The 19,995-nt window shown below is 33.6% G+C and overlaps 1 protein-coding gene and 1 long non-coding RNA gene across 2 annotated transcripts; one reads left to right on the forward strand and one right to left on the reverse strand.

Moving 5' to 3' along the window:
- Positions 1 to 578: 578 nt before the first annotated feature.
- On the reverse strand, positions 579 to 1,715 carry LOC105949559 (uncharacterized). The gene is made up of 2 exons (XR_001172105.2): positions 1,293 to 1,715; positions 579 to 783 (listed from the first exon to the last, which is right to left on the reverse strand). It is a non-coding gene; the product is annotated as an uncharacterized LOC105949559 (long non-coding RNA).
- Positions 1,716 to 5,733: 4,018 nt separating this feature from the next.
- Positions 5,734 to 18,664, forward strand: LOC105966785 (5-OH-xanthotoxin synthase). Its single transcript, XM_088817019.1, has 3 exons — positions 5,734 to 6,663; positions 7,170 to 7,803; positions 18,598 to 18,664. Exons 1-2 carry the CDS (start codon positions 5,800 to 5,802, stop codon positions 7,785 to 7,787), a joined length of 1,482 nt encoding a protein of 493 aa, XP_088673145.1. The 5' UTR covers positions 5,734 to 5,799; the 3' UTR covers positions 7,788 to 7,803; positions 18,598 to 18,664.
- Positions 18,665 to 19,995: the final 1,331 nt, after the last annotated feature.

Below are 19,995 nucleotides of genomic sequence, written 5' to 3' on the forward strand. Positions count from 1 at the left end.
TTGTTTATTATTTTTAATTTTCATTTTTTTAATATTAATTTTTTTCCGGTTTATTCTTTTAATTAATTTTTTTTATTAATTTTTTTCACTTTACCAAATTGAAATACACTACACTTATCGAATTTCACTATATATAAATATTTTGAAATTTAATGAAATACTATAAAATTAACATAATCCGCACTATAAATATTTCAAAATTTAATGAAATACTATAAAATTACCATAATCCACTATTTTATTGCCTGAATTTGAAATCCACTATTCATTTTATAAATTTGAAATTCACTATTCACTGTTTGAAATCCACTATTCACTATAAATATTTCAAAATTTAATGAAATACTATAAAATTACCATAATCCACTATTTTATTGCCTGAATTTGAAATCCACTATTCATTTTATAAATTTGAAATCCACTATTCACTGTTTGAAATCGACTATTCAATGTCTGAATTTGAAATCCCCTATTCACTGGTCGAAATCCACTATATAATGTCGCGTGTGTATTCAAAAACCACTATTTACTGTAAGCGCATCGACACCCCTCCTCTATTGCTCGCGCTGCGTCAGGTATATTTTGTTTGAAATCCACTACAAGTTCATAAAAAACACTACAAAAATATAAAAATTCATTACAAAAGATCTACTTTACAAAGAGAAAATCCACTAAAAACTTGCCTAAATCAACACAAAAGTCCCCTTTAATTACAATAGTAGATTCACCCGGGCATCACCCAACCTCGTCTCACTTGTTGCCATCACTCCTTGTGCAAGCCCACTACAAAAAAATATCGAAATTCACCAAAATATTAGCATAATCCACTATGAAATTAACCTAATCCACTACAAAACAATTACAAAAATATTAATGTAATCTACTACGAAATTAAACTAATTCACTACGACAAATCCCTTTTTTCAAAGACAAAATTGAGTTCAATTATATCGAAATTCACTAAAATAGTAATGTAAACCACTACGGAATTAACCTAATCCACTACAACAAATCACCTTTTCAAAGAAAAAATCCAATTCAAAATAAAAATTACAATCTAATTACAATCAAATTATTATTTTTAGTTGAAAATCATGATTATTCATAGTTCAAGTCAATATCTCCAAATTTGTGCGTTCCAATTGAATACGATATTAAATTATATTATTATTAACAATTGTGCGTTCCAATTTATTGAATAAAACAAATTCAATAAAAACTGAAAGGCTCCGAAAATCAAGTAAAAAAATAGAACAAGAAATAATTAAAATTCTCCATATTTTTCAAATTACCCGTACAACTCGTCGATCCCATCACAAAAAAAACACAAGATCTGGAAAGATGGAGATCTCTGATCTAGAGGATGAAGGAGCCGCGACGACTGATGTAGTGGATGACAAGGACACAAGCGCAGTCGGTCCATCAAGGCGTTGATGATGGCGAAACAGTGGATGTCTTACATCGATGGAGAAGGCCGAGATTTGGAGTGTTGAGGAAGAGAGGGGGGCGCTGATGTTGAAAGAAAAAGAATCGTGAAACATCGTTTGGTAAGATTAGGGTTGATGTAATTAAATTATTATAATTTAATATTAAATTATAGGTTTTGTTAAATAGAAAATTGGATCTATACAAGGAAATACTTAAGGGTATTATGGAGAGATCATAATAAAAATAGTTAATAAATAACATTTAGGATTTATCTCAAAAAGGGAAAAAAAAATTGGGTCTACACTAAGTATAAAAGGCATATGGGGGGTTTTTCTCAAATAATCCCAAAATACAAATATTTATGTTTATTATATTCATTGTTTCATAAGGATAATATAGTCATCTCACACAGTCAACGCACTTTATTTGGGTAAAGGGTGGTGGGCTAAATAAAACCCATCATAGGGGTCAGTGCTAATTGAGTTAACATGGTTTTTTTTTTCTTTTTTGAAAATTATACTTTTCACTGGGGGTGTATGCAATTTAAGTCGTAGTTTTCCATGTTATAACAGGTGAAGATTACACTGGATGATTTTTTTATCGTTGATCTACACACATCAATATGGGTGTGTGTGTTTAGGAATGGTAAAAATTTACCCTATGTATATCACCCAATATAGCATAGAATAGACCCATTCCGACAAATCTGATTATAGTTAATGTAGTTAGTTGTTTAGAACTAGGACCACTAAACACGTGTAAACAGTATAAAATCCTCCCGTGTTAAGCAAAATATGCACCACATCTTCATATGTTTGTTTTATTGCATAAAACTCCAATATGTTTCGTTTTTAATTCTTTGCATGAAATCCCATTTTTCATTAATAGTTAACGACATTAACCATAAAGGGGGTTTTATGCAATTTTTTTCGTAACATAGGGACATTTGGTGAATGTTTTCTATAACACATGAGATTTTATATAAATTAATTTATTCATGTAAAAAGTCGAACACATTTATTCAGTTACAATATTAAAAAAAAATAGTTGGGGTGAATTATTTTTTAAGAACTCAATTGTTTTTTAAGTTCCATTTTTTTTATTCAAATTTTTTTTATACAATTTAATTTATTAATGTATTTATAAAATTGATTTTCTAAAATACGTATTTATAATATTAAAATTATTATACATTTATATAATTTATTCTAAATTAATTATATGTAAAAAGAATATAAATAATTGAAAAATGGGTTCTAATTCGCATCTCTATTGTTATTATTTGTTTATTTCATATTGTAAATTAATAAATTTATTCTGCTTAATTAATTTTAATTTTAATTTAAATGGAAAACAAATAGTTAAAGTTGGTTCAGCTGATTTATTCCATAAAGACTAAAATGACAATAGTTCGCAGACAATCATTTTAGAGTTCTAATTTCAATGAGATGACACAGATTAAACCAATCAAGTTAAAGTTGGTTCAGCTGATTTCCCTTATTAGAGTTAGGAATAGTGGAATACTAATATTGGAGATGCTAAAAAATTAGATACAATTATGTCACATTCCTATATATATCTTCTACTACCTAATCATGTTTTTATTGAAAAAATTAATATTAGATCATACAGGTTACTAACAACTTAAACGTTTGGTTGAAGTGGTCAATTCAACATGGTATCAGAATCAGAGCAAATGAAAAGTCCTGCAAGAAAAAATGGCATTAGTGACATTTAAATTATGACAACATAAAAAATTGTCACTAAATAACATTAATAAGTGACAACATTTTTTTAACTCTTTTTGTTGTCATTTATTCTATTTTGTTGACGATGTTCAACATTAGTGACACCTCATTAGTGACAATATTTTTCTGCCTAGTTATGTGAAAGTTGGTGTAGTCACTAGATATTATTGTTTTGTAGGGTAAATAAGCCTTCTCAATCGGCTTTTCGGTTTGCACTTCATCTGCAATCACCAATACTTTTTCATCTAACTATTCGAAAAAAAAAGTGTTTAGTGACACTACAATGACGCTCTAATGTGACACTTTTCAATAACCAGTCTATCATGACACCTACATTTAATTAAAAGGGTTCCGTTAGTGTTATGTTTATAGTTTTTCCTTCCTTTTGAACATCATGAATTTCTTCCAATATAATAGTCATTGCATAGTTGTTCGTTCTCCAACCTTGTTAATTTCTTGTGTACGTCTCAAATAATCGCAGTTGAATCCGACCAATTTTTCAGGCGTAAAAGAAGGCTGCAGGCTTCAATCAGGGGCGAGTCCACCCTTAATTTACAAATTTTCTCTCATATTATACCTATATATCTATTAAGTCTACTAAGTTTTTATTAATTAGCTTACCCAAAATCCAAATTAATGCAAAATAATCCCAATTATTAGTAATTAGCCCACCGACAATTCAAATTAATGCCAAAAGACTCATTTTTTTCTTTTCTTCTTTTTATATCCCTATTTTGTGATTTTGTCACAAAAAAAATCCTAATTTTTATTCGGGAGAGCTGCCTCCGTACCCTGCAAAATTTAAGTCCACCATGTAACACATTCCTGGACTCGCCACCGGCTTCAGTATCAATCCCATCAACCTAATCAAAGTTGTTTACAACTAGGACCACCTTGAAGCACAAAAGGAGTGAAAATTAATTAGTTCGAATGAGAGAGTTTCAACCTGTTGTACTTAACAAAGTGGTAGTTTGGCGATATATAGCCTTTCCAGCGATTCATATAGGAGGAGGACCACAATTCTGGTTACTAATAGAATCAATTTCAATTACATTTACCAGACAAATAGAAGAATAAGTCCATGTTGTATCGATAATTACGTGACATTAGAAACCCTAACATCGAGGGTGGTTGTAATAACAAATACCACAAGGACTTCAAAGTTATTATATCATGCTTTATGGCTAAATGTAACATTTTGACCTGATAGTAAAAATTCTAATATTTTTAATCATTTTTTTAGTCGTTGGTGCCCTAGCCGGTAATTGTAATGAATTAAAAAAATGTTGGTCCTATTTATACTTGAATTTATTATATTTATAGCATACCTCATTTATGGTTTTTAATTTCCAAATTTTAAGCTTCCTGTTTTTACTGATTTTAGGTTTCCAGATTTAGGAATTCTATTTTTTTTCAAAAATAAATAAAATTTGGACCGATTATTTATGTTCATTCATTACAATTACTCCCTGTGGCACCAACGACTATAAAAAAATGGTGAAAAAAATTAGAACTTTGAACAATTAAAAAATATTTAAACTATTACATTAAAATATGATATTCGTATTTACAACCACCCCTTGACATTAGGGTTTCTAACGTTCCATTAGTTTTAGGGGTAATTGTAATTATTATCAATACTATAAAGATCTTAAAACTATTATAGCAAACCTTAGAGGTTTGGTTGTAATTTACCTTAAATATTATTAGCTATCATTGAAGAAACTTGATGTATATATAGAAAGATCCATGATTTTGTAAAGGAATTATATACTTTACAATTTTTTTAAATTTATTTCAATTACAAACTGCACCTACTCGATGGCTGTCTATAAAATAAAGGGCAAATTGCACCCCCCCCTAAAAAATGCCATTTTTGCACTTTCCCCCTAAAAATAGGAAAACGAGATTGTTTTGGAAATTAATTAGTGAGTTTAAGTTTCGTGTACTTGGACAAAAAATCAAAGACAATTTTGCACCAGTTTGATGGTCTATGAGATGCTACACTGATGAAATACATTCGGTGATTTTAAATCGTAGATCTATACAATTAACAATCCACTACCCACTAGGCACACATACACATATGCATGCATGACTATGTATATTATCATATTTAGATTTACGTTTTAAAATCATTAGATATAGCATCAATAAAATCCCAGTGAAAAATTAGATGCTACTACACCTAGTTATTTACACGGAGTGGTTGTTAACCATACCGTACATCTACACAGAATCACAAACACCAGAGCCGGTCCTGAGGGGAAGCCAGAGATGCCATCGCTTAGGGCCCCATTTTAATCTGGGCCCCAAAAATTAAATAAAAGAAAGCCTAATATATATATATAGATAATTTTTTTTAATAGAAAAGAATATTGCAAACAAAAATTTATAAGATCGGGGCCTCGATTTTTAATCTCGCCTAAGGCCCTGGAAACCCTAGGGCCGGCTCTGACAAACACCTATGTGTATGTGTCGGTTAACAAACACCCGGTGTATACTACGAGGCGTAGCATCTAACTCCCCCTGACGATACCTTCCACACCGATATCTCGGGCTTATAAAATGAACATATATTCCAAAGAAGCCCTACACCAATACAATATTACTAAGAATTAAAATGTTGACACTACTTCTTTTATCTCTGCCAATATTCCTAATATTTTTCTATCTCCAAAAACACAAAACCAACCATCATCATAATCCACCAGGGCCTCATGGGCTGCCGTTCATCGGAAATCTGCACCAATTTGACGGCCGAAACCCTCATACATATCTGTACAATCTTTCGAAAAAATACGGCCCGCTCATGTTTATGAAGCTCGGGTTCCGAAAAGTCATGGTTGTTTCCTCATCGAACACAGTGCACGAAATCATGAAATCCCACGACCTCGGCTTTTCGGGCCGGCCCGTTCTGGTCAGCCTGCAGAAGCTGTCGTACAACGGCATGGACGTGGCCTTTTCGTCGTACAGCGACACGTGGAAGGAGATGAAAAGGGTGTCCAATCTCCATCTTTTCAGCGTCAAGCAGGCCCGGTCTTTCCGGCCCGTTTTCCGAGAGGAAGTTTCTAGAATGATCCGGAAGATAGCCGAGGACGCTTCTCTCTCCAGGGTTACCGACCTCAGTGAGTATATGCGTTCGTTTACTAGCAACGCGGTATGTAGAGTGGCTTTTGGGAGGAGTTGCGGGGACGAGTTGACCGGGCTTCTCCGGGAAACTCAGTCCCTCTTGGCGGGTTTCTTTGTGGAGGATTATTTTCCTTTATTGGGATGGATCGACAAGTTTTTCGGAATGGGTAAAAGGCTTGAGAAGAATTTCGGGGAGTTTGATTCTTTATATGAAGAACTCATTCAAGAACACTTGGATTATTCAAATAGGCCTAAATCAATGGAAGGTGACATTCTTGATCTTTTACTTGGGATGAGAAAGGATGGATCATCTTCAGTTGATATTACTTTCGACCACATCAAAGCACTCCTCATGGTAATCTTATTAATTATTATTAAGTATTTATTGACAATATGGACTTTGCCCCAAGTAAATTTCTCAGTTTTGCACTTTCCTCTTGAAAAATTCGAAAAAGGGATACTCCCACTTCAAAATTTTAATTTGGTTGCACTTTGCCCTATAAGTCAATTTTTAGAGGCATTGTGCAACAAAAATAACAGTTTAAAGGGCAACGTGCAAAAAAATGTGTTTTTACGGGGCAACATATAAAAAAATAACAATTAAAGGGGCAACGTGCAACAAAAATAATCAATTTCGATGAATAATCCATCAGAGTTTCCTACATGGGCAATGTGCAATAAGAATAACATTTTCAAGGGAACACTCACTTTTTTAAAAAAAAATGAAGGGGTAAAGTGCAAAAATTAGAAATTCACGGGGTCATGAGCAATTTACCTTCACGTTTATTAGCAAAAAAAAAAAAGTCGGTTTTAGACTTTTAGCAATTATAGTCACTCGTTTCGATAAACTAATATTTGCAGAATATATTAACCGCCGGAACCGACACAACTTCAGCTCTTTTAGTATGGGCCATGACAGCCCTAATGAAGAACCCTTTGATAATGAAGAAAGTGCAGACAGAGGTACGGCAATTGGCAACAATAGATAATAAAGATTTATTAGACGAAGACGACATTTCAAATCTTCCCTATTTAAGGGCAGTCATAAAAGAGACTTTCCGATTATATCCACCTGCTCCACTTTTGTCTCCAAGAGAGACAATCCAGAAATGTCGCATAAACGGTTACGAAATCGAACCCGGAACTTTGGTGTACTTGAACGCATGGGCTATCGGAAGGGACCCGCAAACATGGGAAAACCCTAACGATTTCTTGCCGGAGAGATTCTTGAAATGTGACATAGATTTGAAGGGGAAGGATCCCGAGTTGATCCCATTCGGGATCGGGCGAAGGCGTTGCCCTGGAATATCGATAGGGGTTGCGAAAATAGAGATTGCTTTGGCTAATGTTTTGCGCAGTTTCGATTGGGAATTGCCTGTTGGGATGAAGGAAGGGGATATTGATTTTGATGTGTTGCCTGGAATGACTATGCATAAGAAGAATGCGTTGTGTGTTTTGGCCAAACTTCATGTGTATTGATAATTTGATATATTTGGCAATTGGTTTGCCGAGTTATTTATGGAATTAATTTCTATCTTCACTTCTTTTTTTTTAAATGAAGGAACCCGCATTCAACTGTATAGGTGCACTGGGTAAACATACGCTCTCGTATAATAATTTTTATCTCCACTTGGATGAATAAAGTATATGTTTGTTGGATGTATATTAGTACCGGGAATAATTGAGCAACATTCATTAATATTTGATATATCTACTATCAGGCTTAATTCTGTTTTGCACCCTCAAAATGCACGTAATTTGGTACTTTGTGCCTCTAAAAAAGATTAATGAGGATAATTTCACATCGCACCTCAATTGAAATTTTAAGTTTAATAAGGATAATTTCATCCTTTAGTAGCTAGTTCCAATTGAAAACTTTCTTTTATGTGATAAAATATAATTCAATGACATAGTTCTCATAAACAATATATGAAAAATGGATAGGTATCTTTAATTTATTGGAATTATTTTGTTTTTTGTATGAGAATATAAATTTTGATGTAATTTTGTGAAAAAAAATAGTTGAATGGTGGAGATATTAAAAAGTTTAATACTTTGTACCAAGAAGAGAAATAATTTTGTATGGGTGTATTATTGATGGTATTTTTGTCAGTGTCATAGTACTTACTTTTGTGCTCGAAAGTGCCAAGTAATTTTTTTTTATCCACCATTAAATATTTTCTCACTAAATTACTTCAAAATTAAATTTTGTTATATAAAAATAAAGTCCATAAATTTGTTTTATCAAATATAATGATGTATTTATTTTTTGAGAGTGCAAAGAGCTATTAAAATATCTCAAATACTATATTTCGAAGGTTCAAAGTGAAATTTACCATTTGCTCTCCTTATATTTTAGGTGCAATTATCTAAAAGTCACTTACTCGGCCTAATTTTATTAACAATTAGGTTCTTTTTCAAAGTTTCGGCTAAAGCCCCTCACTTGTTGTTTTGACAAAATTGCCCCTGCATTTCTTAGTTAACAATCATTCGGCCTAGGGGTGCAAGTTGGAACGGAATTTCCAATTTCCGCCGGTTCCGATCCGAAAAGTTCCGATTTTGGAACAACTTTTTTCATTCCGACTTCCGAAATTCCGATTTCCGAATTTTTCCGAATTTTTTGGATTGGAATTGGAATTATATAAAATAAATATGGAATTTCCGATTTCCGATCCGATTTAATTCCGAAATTAATTCCGAAAAATTTCGATTTTTTTCCGAAAAATACACCTAAAAATAATATATTTTATAAAATTCTTATTTTCCGAAAAATACACCTATAAGGTTTGTTTTAGGATTTTGACATAATGATTTGTTGTTAGAAGTTTTATTGGATATTATGTTGTGTTTATTTATATTAATTTTTTTGAACTGAAATTTAGTAGTTATTAGTTTTACTTTTATCGACATGGATGTTCTTATTTTTGAAAAATTATGAACATTTTAGAAAATTTCGGCTAAATTTTGAAATTTTAAAGCTTATGTGATTTCCGATTTTTTTCCGAAATTCCGAAATTTCCGGGGCTTTTGGAATTGGAATGAATTTTTAGATTCCGAAAATTTTGGAATTGGAATTGGAATTGATTTTGTACTTCCGAAATTTTTTGGAAATTTTCCGAAAAGGCTAATTCCGATCCGATCCATCCGACTTTCACCCCTAATTCGGCCTAACAAGCTTAAGTATTTGAAGTTAGTTATTTAAACTGAGCTTATTAAACAGTACTTTTTTTTTTGTATTATTATTGATATTATTGCCCTAAATAGTAATATTACCGTCGGACACAACAATATTGCAAGACAAGACGATAAAATTATTTAATACATTAAGGCCCCGTTTGGTTGACAAGATAAGATTAGCCAAGATAAGGTTAAATAATCTAATGAGACCCAATTATTTTATTGGAGCTTGAAAGGTCCAACAAAAAAAACTCATTAAGAGGCAAGATAAGTCAAGATAAGGCAAGATAAGCCATGATTATTTAATTTTGGCGGGTCGACCCGGCAAGTTATTGAGGATACCAAACATCAAATTAAGTCCAACTATTTAGTTAATCATGGCTTATCTTGGCAACCAAACGGGGCCTAATATTATTGTGTTAACAAAAATAGCCATGTCTGAGACAGTGTCTCGGACAGTAATTTTGTTGTCAACACAGTAATTTAGGGAGAAAAAAAATTATTAAAAAAAAAAAGTCAACGGCGGCTAACATGCCGGAAAAAAATGAGGAAAAATAAATTCAAAAAAATAAGTCAACAAGTCAACGGCTGCTGACTGACGATGATGGTCAAAATTGGGGTTAAAATTGGAATAATGGTCAAAATTGATTAATTGGGGTACTGTAAATCAAGAAATTGGAATTGAATTAGGATTTCAAGGAATTGGGGTAATTTGGTATATATAAAAGACTTTTTCTTATTAGCGAATAAGCATGAATGAGGTGGATATATTTGCAAAACAAAAAAGTAGAATGTACATTTTTTAATTAAGTATATTTATTATGGGTCTATTTACCATTTGCCGAACATATATACTTACAACGTTGTAATTATGTATGTGAGTGTCATACATATCTACAACCTTGTAATTTTACCCTCTAAAATTTGATTTCTATAGAAGAAAAATGCAACACACACGTGTAACAAAAAATTACGGTATTCAAACCCTTGCACTTGATAGGTACAGCGTTATGCATAATGCATCGCTCATTTGGTTTGAAAGTCATTGCACTTGATAGGTACAACAACCTGTCGATTTTTCCATAATTTTTGACAGGAATCTATCGAAAAAGGCTGTGCTTTGATTTTCGATAGGTAAGTGTCGAAATTTAAAGAATTTTCGACACTTTGATGTCGAATATTCACTGTACTTCAACACTCACCCGTCGAAATTCACAATATGTATTATTATTTTTATTTTATTCGACACATACCGGTCGAAAAACACACATTTTCGACATGTATGTTTCGAAAATGGATGGCGGTTTAAAAAAAAAAAAACTTTCAAAATCGACTTTTAAGCTCAAAAAAGACATGGATATATATATATTTTAATGGGTTCTCCTTGCTCGAAAACTACCATTTTATTGTCATTTGACTCAATTTTGCAAGTTGTGTAAGGCTTTAATTTCTTTAGTTTTGAGATTTTTTAGGAAGGTTTTGTTGGTAGGAAGAAGAAGGAGGAGGAGGAGGAGGTGAGGGGTTTATGAAGAAGGAGAGGGTTTGAGTTCGGTTTGTGTTTGGTATTGAAGAAAGAAAAATGAGATTTATAATTTATTTTTTATTTTGATTTTCATTAAGGGTATCTATGTCATTAACTATTTATTATCTAATTTTTATTTTGATGATATTAAAGTAAGAAACTTTTGGTATTAGTTATAGCCACCCCCTATCTGCAAAGATCAAATAGAGAGTCGGGTCTAGTGCCATTAAGTTAAGGGTAAATTACAGTTTGCACTCATGTACTATGGAAAAATGTCGCATTCACCCCATATACTATCAAAATCTACAAAGACCCCCCCCCCCCCCCCCCCCGCTTTTAACAGTCAAGGGTCAGACATTTGACAATGTTAACTTTTACTGTGCAATTACTCTTCTACCCTCGTTTTTACGTCTGATGAGTGTCCAAATTTCTCAAGTCCTTTTATTCTCTCACAACAACAAACATTCACTCTCGTTTCGAATTTTCATAAGGCAAAAACTCTCACAAAAATCTCTCCTTCTCTCTAAGTTTTTGCAAAATTGGTTGGAGGAACTACTGCATGAGTGCATTCGAAGGACGCTTACAGTAGAAGAAGGTAAGATTTTGGATTTTAGGATTTTTCTCGACTATGCTGTGAACTTGTGCGAGTACAGTGAATATTTTTTGGGCGTTCTTGAATCCGATGAGCTGTGAAGGTTTAGGGCATGATTTTGAGTAAAAAAAAGGTTTTTTTTTTATTGTTGTCGATTTTTATTGATCGTGGAAATTAGGGCTTTTTGGCGATTTTTACTATTCGTTCAAATTATGGCGTATATAGTTTGAAATGAGGGATTTTTCAGTTTTTTTTCCTAGAATTTTATTGATTGAATTTTTTTTTTTTAATGCAGAAATTTTCTTCCTGGATGTTTCGAAGTCCAAGATGTTCGAATTGAAGCACTTCTTTTACATCGGCATGTGATTCCAAAAAAATAAGACATATAATGTTTGGATCTAAAGCACGATTGTTGAGAATTTGAACCATTAGAAGACCTTTTAGCATGACAAAGAAAAAAGAAACGAAGCTGGAAAAAAAAGGAATTGAAGTTGAATAAAATGCAGAATTCATGGAGAAAATAAAACATGAGAAAAAACGAGGAAAAAAGAGGGAAAAAAAAAAGATGCAAAAACGAGCTAAAAAAAAGGTGAAAATTTTGGTGAGAAAAAAAGGGGAAAAGTATACAACATTTATATAGTGATTTTTGGGGGAATTTCCGTCCAAAAAAAAAGAAAGCCAAAGGCTCTATGGAACGGTCGGTCAACGCGTCTAACCAATGGAGTCAACAGTCAGTGCTAACGGCAGGGGGGTCTTTGTAAATTTTAATAGTATAGAGGGGTGAATGCAACCTTTCCCATAGTACAGAGGTGCAAACTGCAATTTACCGTTAAATTAATCTCTAATGGACCAATCTCAAATGACCCTCGAATATATAATAATATATAAGTTTGATATATTGCTGTCATGACATGTAATTTTGAATACAGTATTAATCATCACCCATGTATAATTTCACAAAGAAAACCGTATCATGTAATCAGGAATAATTTCATTGTAACCCCGCTTGTTGCCACAATTTTCACCTTCAGTCACCCTTACGCAGGAATATCTACAATTCTAGCTGTTATTTTAAATTTTCTTTTTCCGGTGGTGGGTCGTCGGATCTTCGGTTAGTTGACTCAGTATTAGTCAATTAACAAATTTGTTGGCATTCCATTTTTTTTTACTTTTTTTCTTTTTTCTTTTCCGACGGCGGGTCGTGGAAGCTCCAATCAGTTGATTTGCATCAGCTTACATCAATATTAGCTAACATCCAATTTTTTTTCTTTTAACTTTTTTTTTTTGAGGTAATTAGCGTTAGAGCTCAAATTAGCTGACTTTGCATTAGTTTAGTTCGCATTAGCTGATTTTGCATTAGCTGACATCCGACCTTCTTTTTTATTTTTATTTTTAACGTTTTTTTAGGCGGCGGGTATTTAGGGCTCTAATTAGCCGACTAAGCATGAGCTGATATCCAACTACTTTAGCTTGTAGCTCCGATTATCCGCCATCAGAGGAAAAAAATATTTAAAAAAAAGGTCAATGTCAACTAATGTTAAGTTAACTAATATTGAGTCGGCTGATTAACCGGAGATCGAACGACCCATCGCCGGAGAAGAAAAAAATAAAAAAGAAATGTCAACTAATTCTAAAGTTAATTAATGTTGAGTCAGTTGATCAGACTTTAAACGACCCACCACCCGAAAAATTAATTAAAAGAAAAAAAAATAGGCTGTCAACTAATATTGATGTTAACTAATGTTGAGTAAGCTAACCGAAGCTCCGACAACCCAAGTCACCTCAAAAAAAAAAAAAAAAAAAAAAAGTCGACTCGTTTCGGATCGGGTCGGACCGGACCTGGTGGACAAGGTTGGATGGAGGTGGATTGGGCTTATCTCATGGAATTATTTGAAATGAAAGTTCATGGAATGATTGGTTTATAATAAAACTTCTGAAATGCTATTCATAGTGTAGCTTTTACCGCCTTGCAGTGCACTTTAGATTCATTTGTAACTTTTCTTCAAAAAATTCAAAATCCTCTCAAACCCTATTCAAGGCCCTTCGAATTCCCGCGGATTAAATGAGCAATTCAACAACGATTTAAGGTAAAACTCGAACTCGAAATCGTTAATCCAATGTTTTATACTAGTATATTAACAAATTTCGTCGAAAATCTATACGTTTTCAATATTTCGAAGCACTTCGAAACTTTTCGGAAAAAAATTACGTTTCGTGAACAAAATCACGAAATTAAAGGGTTAATTTCATGATTTTTTCCACGAAATTAGCATGACTTTTTGTTTCTCTTACGTTTCGTGCCAAATCTTACGAAACGAAAGCTTTAATTTCTTGAGAAATCGCGCGAAATGTAAGCTTTTCTTTCATAGGTACTATGCACGAAAACTGTGTGTTTCGGGCATTTTGCAGTAATTCGTGGAAAAATACACGAAATTAATTCTTGTATTTCGTAAACAAAAACACGAAATGTAAGCATTAATTTCGTGTATTTTTCCACGAAATTACTGCAAAATTTCAGTTTTTTTTTTTTTAAGATTTATTTTATTTATTATTATTATTTAGACTGACGTTAATAGTGTCTTATTTAACAGATGGCAGGCAAAGGCAAATCAAAGGCAATTATGCGAGCAGTTCGTGAAGAGGCTGAGCATCAAGAGCGCGAGCGCATGACTATGTTTACCCGATGTAGGCGAGAGGCTAAGAGAGCTGGTGAAGCCAGATCATCGGTTGCACATCGCGATGTTGGGTCTTCTCGTGCTATGGAGGAGGAGGAGGATGCTATGGACCCCATTCACGAGACTGAGGTTGTAGCTCGTGGAGATCGTGGAGGTCGAGCACGGGGCCGTGGAGGTCGTGGTGTCGAAGTCATACTCGAGTCAATCCGGATGTGCTAGATGGTCCATTTCCCGGTGGCCCGTGGCATCCGTCTTTGATTCCGAGTTTCAAGTCACGTAGCGGCATATATTTGGAGGGGAGAAGTAAGTTAATTACTTGTTTTAATTTTAATATTATAATTTTTGTATCTTATATTAAAATATTTTTATAGTTGATTAATTAATATATTTTCTATATAAATGATTGCAGGAACGTCCGGTTGGACGAGTGGAGTCCCGTATCAACTCTCTAAACCATTTCAACTACGAGAAGAAAGCAGCTGCCCTAGAAGACATAAATGTATCAGCAGACAAGCATTTTCTGCGGATGACCGGTTTGTATCCCCTAGCCCAATGTTATTTGCCGCGCATAGATGGTCTGTTGTTGTTTGCATTCGTGGAGCGGAGGCAGCCGGAGACGAACAGCTTCCATATGCCGTGGGGAGAGATGACTATCACTCTCTACGATGTCCAGATGATTCTGGGTGCTAATGTGGAGGGATGGGTGGTCGCGCCTAGGTACGACGAGGTCGTCGAGCGGACAAACTGTGTGTATTTGTTTTCCGAGGTATTAAACCTCGATTTTGAGGAGATTGACGAGTCATGGAAGCATGGGGGCCCCACATGGAGGATGATACAGGGACGGTTGTTGGTGCCCGACACGCCCATGAGACGCCGAGTTCAGATATATCTGGTGTTTCTCCTCGGATCGATTTAATTTCCCGACAAGACATGTGATCGGGTGAAGCCGTGGTATATGCACGTGCTCGAGGATTCAGTGCTTGATCAGGTCGTCACGTATTCGTGGGGTTCGGCCTGTTTGGCCAATCTATACAGGGAGCTGGGTATATGCAGTCGAGCACAGTCGAGGAGCTTGGCGGGTTGCACCACCCTTCTTCAGGTAAATTTTAATATATTTTTGTACTTATTTTGTTCATAATGTTTTTAAATTTATATATTCTCTATTGTTTATTTCCCTAAATATCTTTAAATAAAATATTGCAGTGCTGGATATACGAGTATTTCCCGAAATTCCAATCACCGGAGGAAAGCGAGCGGTACCGCGAGTTTCAGCCTCGATGCAAGAGGTGGAACGCGCCGCCAAAAGCGGACACGCTCGAGCATATTCGAGGTTTACTCGACAATATGACAGCGGATGATGTAAGTTTTTTATATTTATGTATTTATATTTTTTTTTAAATATGAAATTTTTCGATGATTCTAGGTAATTGAATTTTTTGATTTATGTATTTATATTGTTTTTTGTTTCGAGTTGCTACCGTATGGTCGGGATATACACGAGAGTATCCCTCGTACGTTGTATCATGGCACGATCCAGTACATGTGGGTCGTAGAGCCGTATATGCCTGATCGTTGCGTCCGATAGTTCGGGTGAGTTCAGATATTCCGCTCCGCTTGATTCCATCGATGGAGCCATGTTCACGCGGTCCCAAAGACGATGCATCGTACAAAGTCAACTACCGTTTCCGGGTGGTATGTGGGACATGGTCCAGGCTCATTCCATTCGTGCCAACATATACAAGACGGCACGACAACGAGGGGAAGTCGACGAGAACTACATGGAGTGGTACACCGATCGGACTCATCTGAAGATCAACAACCCCGACGTAGGCTTGGCTCCACTGTATCGAGAGAATGTGAGGCCACCAGATCAGCCGACTTATTACGAGATAGTACGTGCATTCTACCCGATCACCAGGAGCACTGGACAGGACTGGATGCTGCAGTTTGCCGATCTACGTGCCGACCTTGGAGTAGAGATGGCAATGGGTACGGGTTTGGCGGGTCTTGGACCCGGAACCGACCCAATTGCCATCCGGTCTGGGTCAGCTAAATGGTTCTGAGTCGGGTAATGGGTTTAAATTTCTAGAACCGGATGGTTCTGGGTCTGGTTACGGGTCTTATTGGAACCGACCCTATATATATATATATGGGTTGGGGCAGGTCTTGGGTTTATATATTTTTCGTGGGTCGGGTCTTGGGTTTAGGCAAACCCGGCCCAGAACCGACTCGTTGCCATCCCTACCTTGGAGATATTATGCAGCCCGCCGCCCGATATATTGACATCGACCAGGACGACGACGACGACGACGACGATCATGATGTGCAGCCACCGAGGAGAGCGAGGCGGTAATTTATCGATTTTTTTTGCCAGTTATTTATTTTTATGAACTATTTAATTTTAAAGTTTATTTTTATTATTATTAGGACTATGCATTTTTATTATTGTTAGGAACTATTTAATTTAATAATATGTTTTTATTATTATTAGGAACTAATTATTTTACTAATTTTGTTTATTATTATTACGAACTATTTAATTTACTAGTTTGTTGTTTTGTATTTTAATTCACTAGTTTTATGATTTGAATTTAGAAACTACGTACAACTGAAGCAATTAAAGTACACATTTAAACATTTCAAAACAACCTTACAAATTTTATCATTCCAAAAACATAGATTAAACATAAAAATGCAAAACACAACACTACACATTTAAATATTTCAGAACATAAATTAAACATTAAAATGCAAAATTAAAACAAATACAAATTTAAACAGAAGTTAAACTTTCAAATACACAGCAGATGGTTATGATTACCATTACTCACACTCAATCGCCAAAATCCATCCTCCGTTGATTTTTTGCCAATCAACCTGAACGGACAAGAACGTTTCTTCAATAGTACGTGTCGTCCAGATTGATATCTTGCACACGTTAAAACGTGATATTTTTCTGATTTACAGTGATTAATCAGTCGACGATTATAACTAATTGTTGTGTCTTTTGCCCACATAATTAACGCTTCTCTACTATCACACACAATACCACGTTCAAAGAAGTGACTATGATCGTCAGATTGTTCTCTTAGTTCCTGCATAAATATTTGAAATTAAAAGACAATATTTAAGGGATTTCGTACACGAAATGTAAGCTACAATTTCGTGTAAAAATATACGAAATAAGAGCTTCAATTTCGTAGGTTTTACTACGAAATGTAAGCTTTCATTTCGTATGTTTTTCTACGAAACAAACAACAAAAGATTTTAAGACACATTTATATAGTATTACACGAAATGGAAGAATAGATTTGGTGTGAAATAACACGAAATGTCTAAAAACGTTGGAAATGAACAAAAAAACGTGTATTTTCACCTCAAAATCGAAGTCGTTGTCATCCATGTCGATAATACTTGTGCTCTAACTGATATTGGTCGAAAAATTATTGAATTTGAAAAATTTCAACAATTAAAGGTTGAGAGTGTTTGAGAGGGGGTTTGGATAAGATTTGTAAAAGAAAAAAAATGAATTATTTTGCACTGCGAGTGGTAAAAACCGCATTGATAATAGCAAGCCCCTAAAACTTTATACTCCACAGACCACGCTCAAATTCACCCTATAATTAAATATATTCTTATTTTCATTATACAAGACTCGAGAGTGTAAGTTTACTCAGTGCACCCCTATATGATTGACTGCGGGTTCCTTCAGTAATAATATATATATATATATATATATATATATATATATATATATATATATATATATATATATATATATATATATATATTCTTATTTTGAACAAATTTATATCGAAATATAAAAACAGAGCCAGGAATCATTGTCGTCCGTCGAGTAGCCATTTTCCTAATAAAACTAGCTAGCTACTTAGCTTATAGGTACAAAACATAGCATTTTCCTAACATGCATAGACATATTTATTAGGACAGTCTTTTGTGGTGAGATTTCCAGCTTCAAATAATGGAAGGGTTATTGACCTCTCATTTAATCAATTAATCTCCATACAATAGAATGCTAATAAATTGAGATTGGGCTATTTTTGAAAATAGCATATATGTTATTCAAAGAGAAAATTGGAAAAATCAAAAAATAGCATATATGCTCATTACAAATATGTTATGCAGCGGCGAAACCGGAATTTCATCATTTTTTAAGGTTTTTTTTTCCGACAAAACCAGAAGATAGAAAAAAAAGAACTTATGATTTTTATTTTTATTTTGCATTCATTTGATTTTTGGCAGGACAGATAATAATAATTGGATGGATTTAATAAATATGTATATATAAAATTATAAAATAAGGTTGTGTGTGTGCCATGATTTGCCAATTGGTTGCCGAGTTATTTATGGAATTAATATCTACATTCACCACTTGGTGTATATGTTTGTTGGATGTATATTAGTACCTGGAATAACTGGGCAACATTCATTGATATCTGATACATTTGCTTTCAGGCTTATTTTTGTTGTGCACCCTTGAAATATAGTTTTTTAGCACTTTGTGCCCCTAAAAAAAATTTATAGCATTTGATACTCTCGAAAGATAATAAATCTTTCATATTGCACCCCCCAATCAGAATTTTAAGGTTAATAAGGATAATTTCATCTTTTAGTCCAACTGAAACTTTATTTCGTGTGATAAAATATAATTCCAATAACATAATTATCATAAACAAATTACGAATATTGGATAGGTATCTTTAATTTTATTGGAATTTGTAAAAAAGAAAAAAACAATTGTATGAGAAAATTGTTGAATAATTTTGTGAACCTGAATCTACTGGCGATAAACATTTTATCTTTAATTTTATTGGAATTTGTAAAAAAAAAAAGAAAAAAAAACGAACAAGGTTTTACCGGCAATAGACATTTCTCTAGTTTGAACTATAATAGTTAAGACTATTAACGGTAAAAATTAAGGGGTATTCTTTTCTTGTTAGGCAAAACAAAGTTTTAACAAGGTCGCTGTGATCTTCAAAGTTATTAATGATATAATGTTTTGGGCAAAAAAAATGTTTTAATGTTTTAATGATTAATTTAGATTGTAATGTTTTTAGGCCATAATTATAAAATTATTATTTATGTGTGGTTTTATTATATTTATGATAATTTAAGTTGATATTCATTCGTGGAAAAAAAATGATTTTCATTCTTGTTTCGAAATTTATCATAATCTTTAGGGTATTACACCGACATATTTAAGGTATGCTAAAATAACATTAAGGTCTCTGTAGTATAGGTTATTACTAGCAACCCCTAAAACATTTATTGTTAGAAACCCTAACGGAATAACGCATTGGATAAGTTATTTTGTTAGGGTTCTAACATACTATTAGTTTCAGACAATGGTGGAGACAACATAGAACTAGGGGATGACATAACTCTCTTAACATTTCTTAAATCCTTATTTTTTGATATAAGATTCATAAATAGTCGTCTATGATATTATTAACAGCCCCATGGGAAACAAATATAGTGCATATCAATCACCACGACATGAAATCTTGGCACCGGTAACTTTTTCAGGGGTGTGGCTGTAATTACCAATATCTCAGGTACCATAAAGTTATTTTAGCATACCTCATGGATGTAGGTGTAATTTACCCTAATTTTAAATTGTATAGTCAATAAAATTAATTAAATTATTAATTAAAATCGAATCTGTAATCAAAATTATGGAAATAAAAAGACTAAAATTAC

The sequence above is a fragment of the Erythranthe guttata genome, chromosome 4 (genome assembly GCF_056151865.1).
Source record: "Erythranthe guttata isolate IM_541 chromosome 4, IM_541, whole genome shotgun sequence".
NCBI classification, from domain to species: domain Eukaryota; kingdom Viridiplantae; phylum Streptophyta; class Magnoliopsida; order Lamiales; family Phrymaceae; genus Erythranthe; species Erythranthe guttata.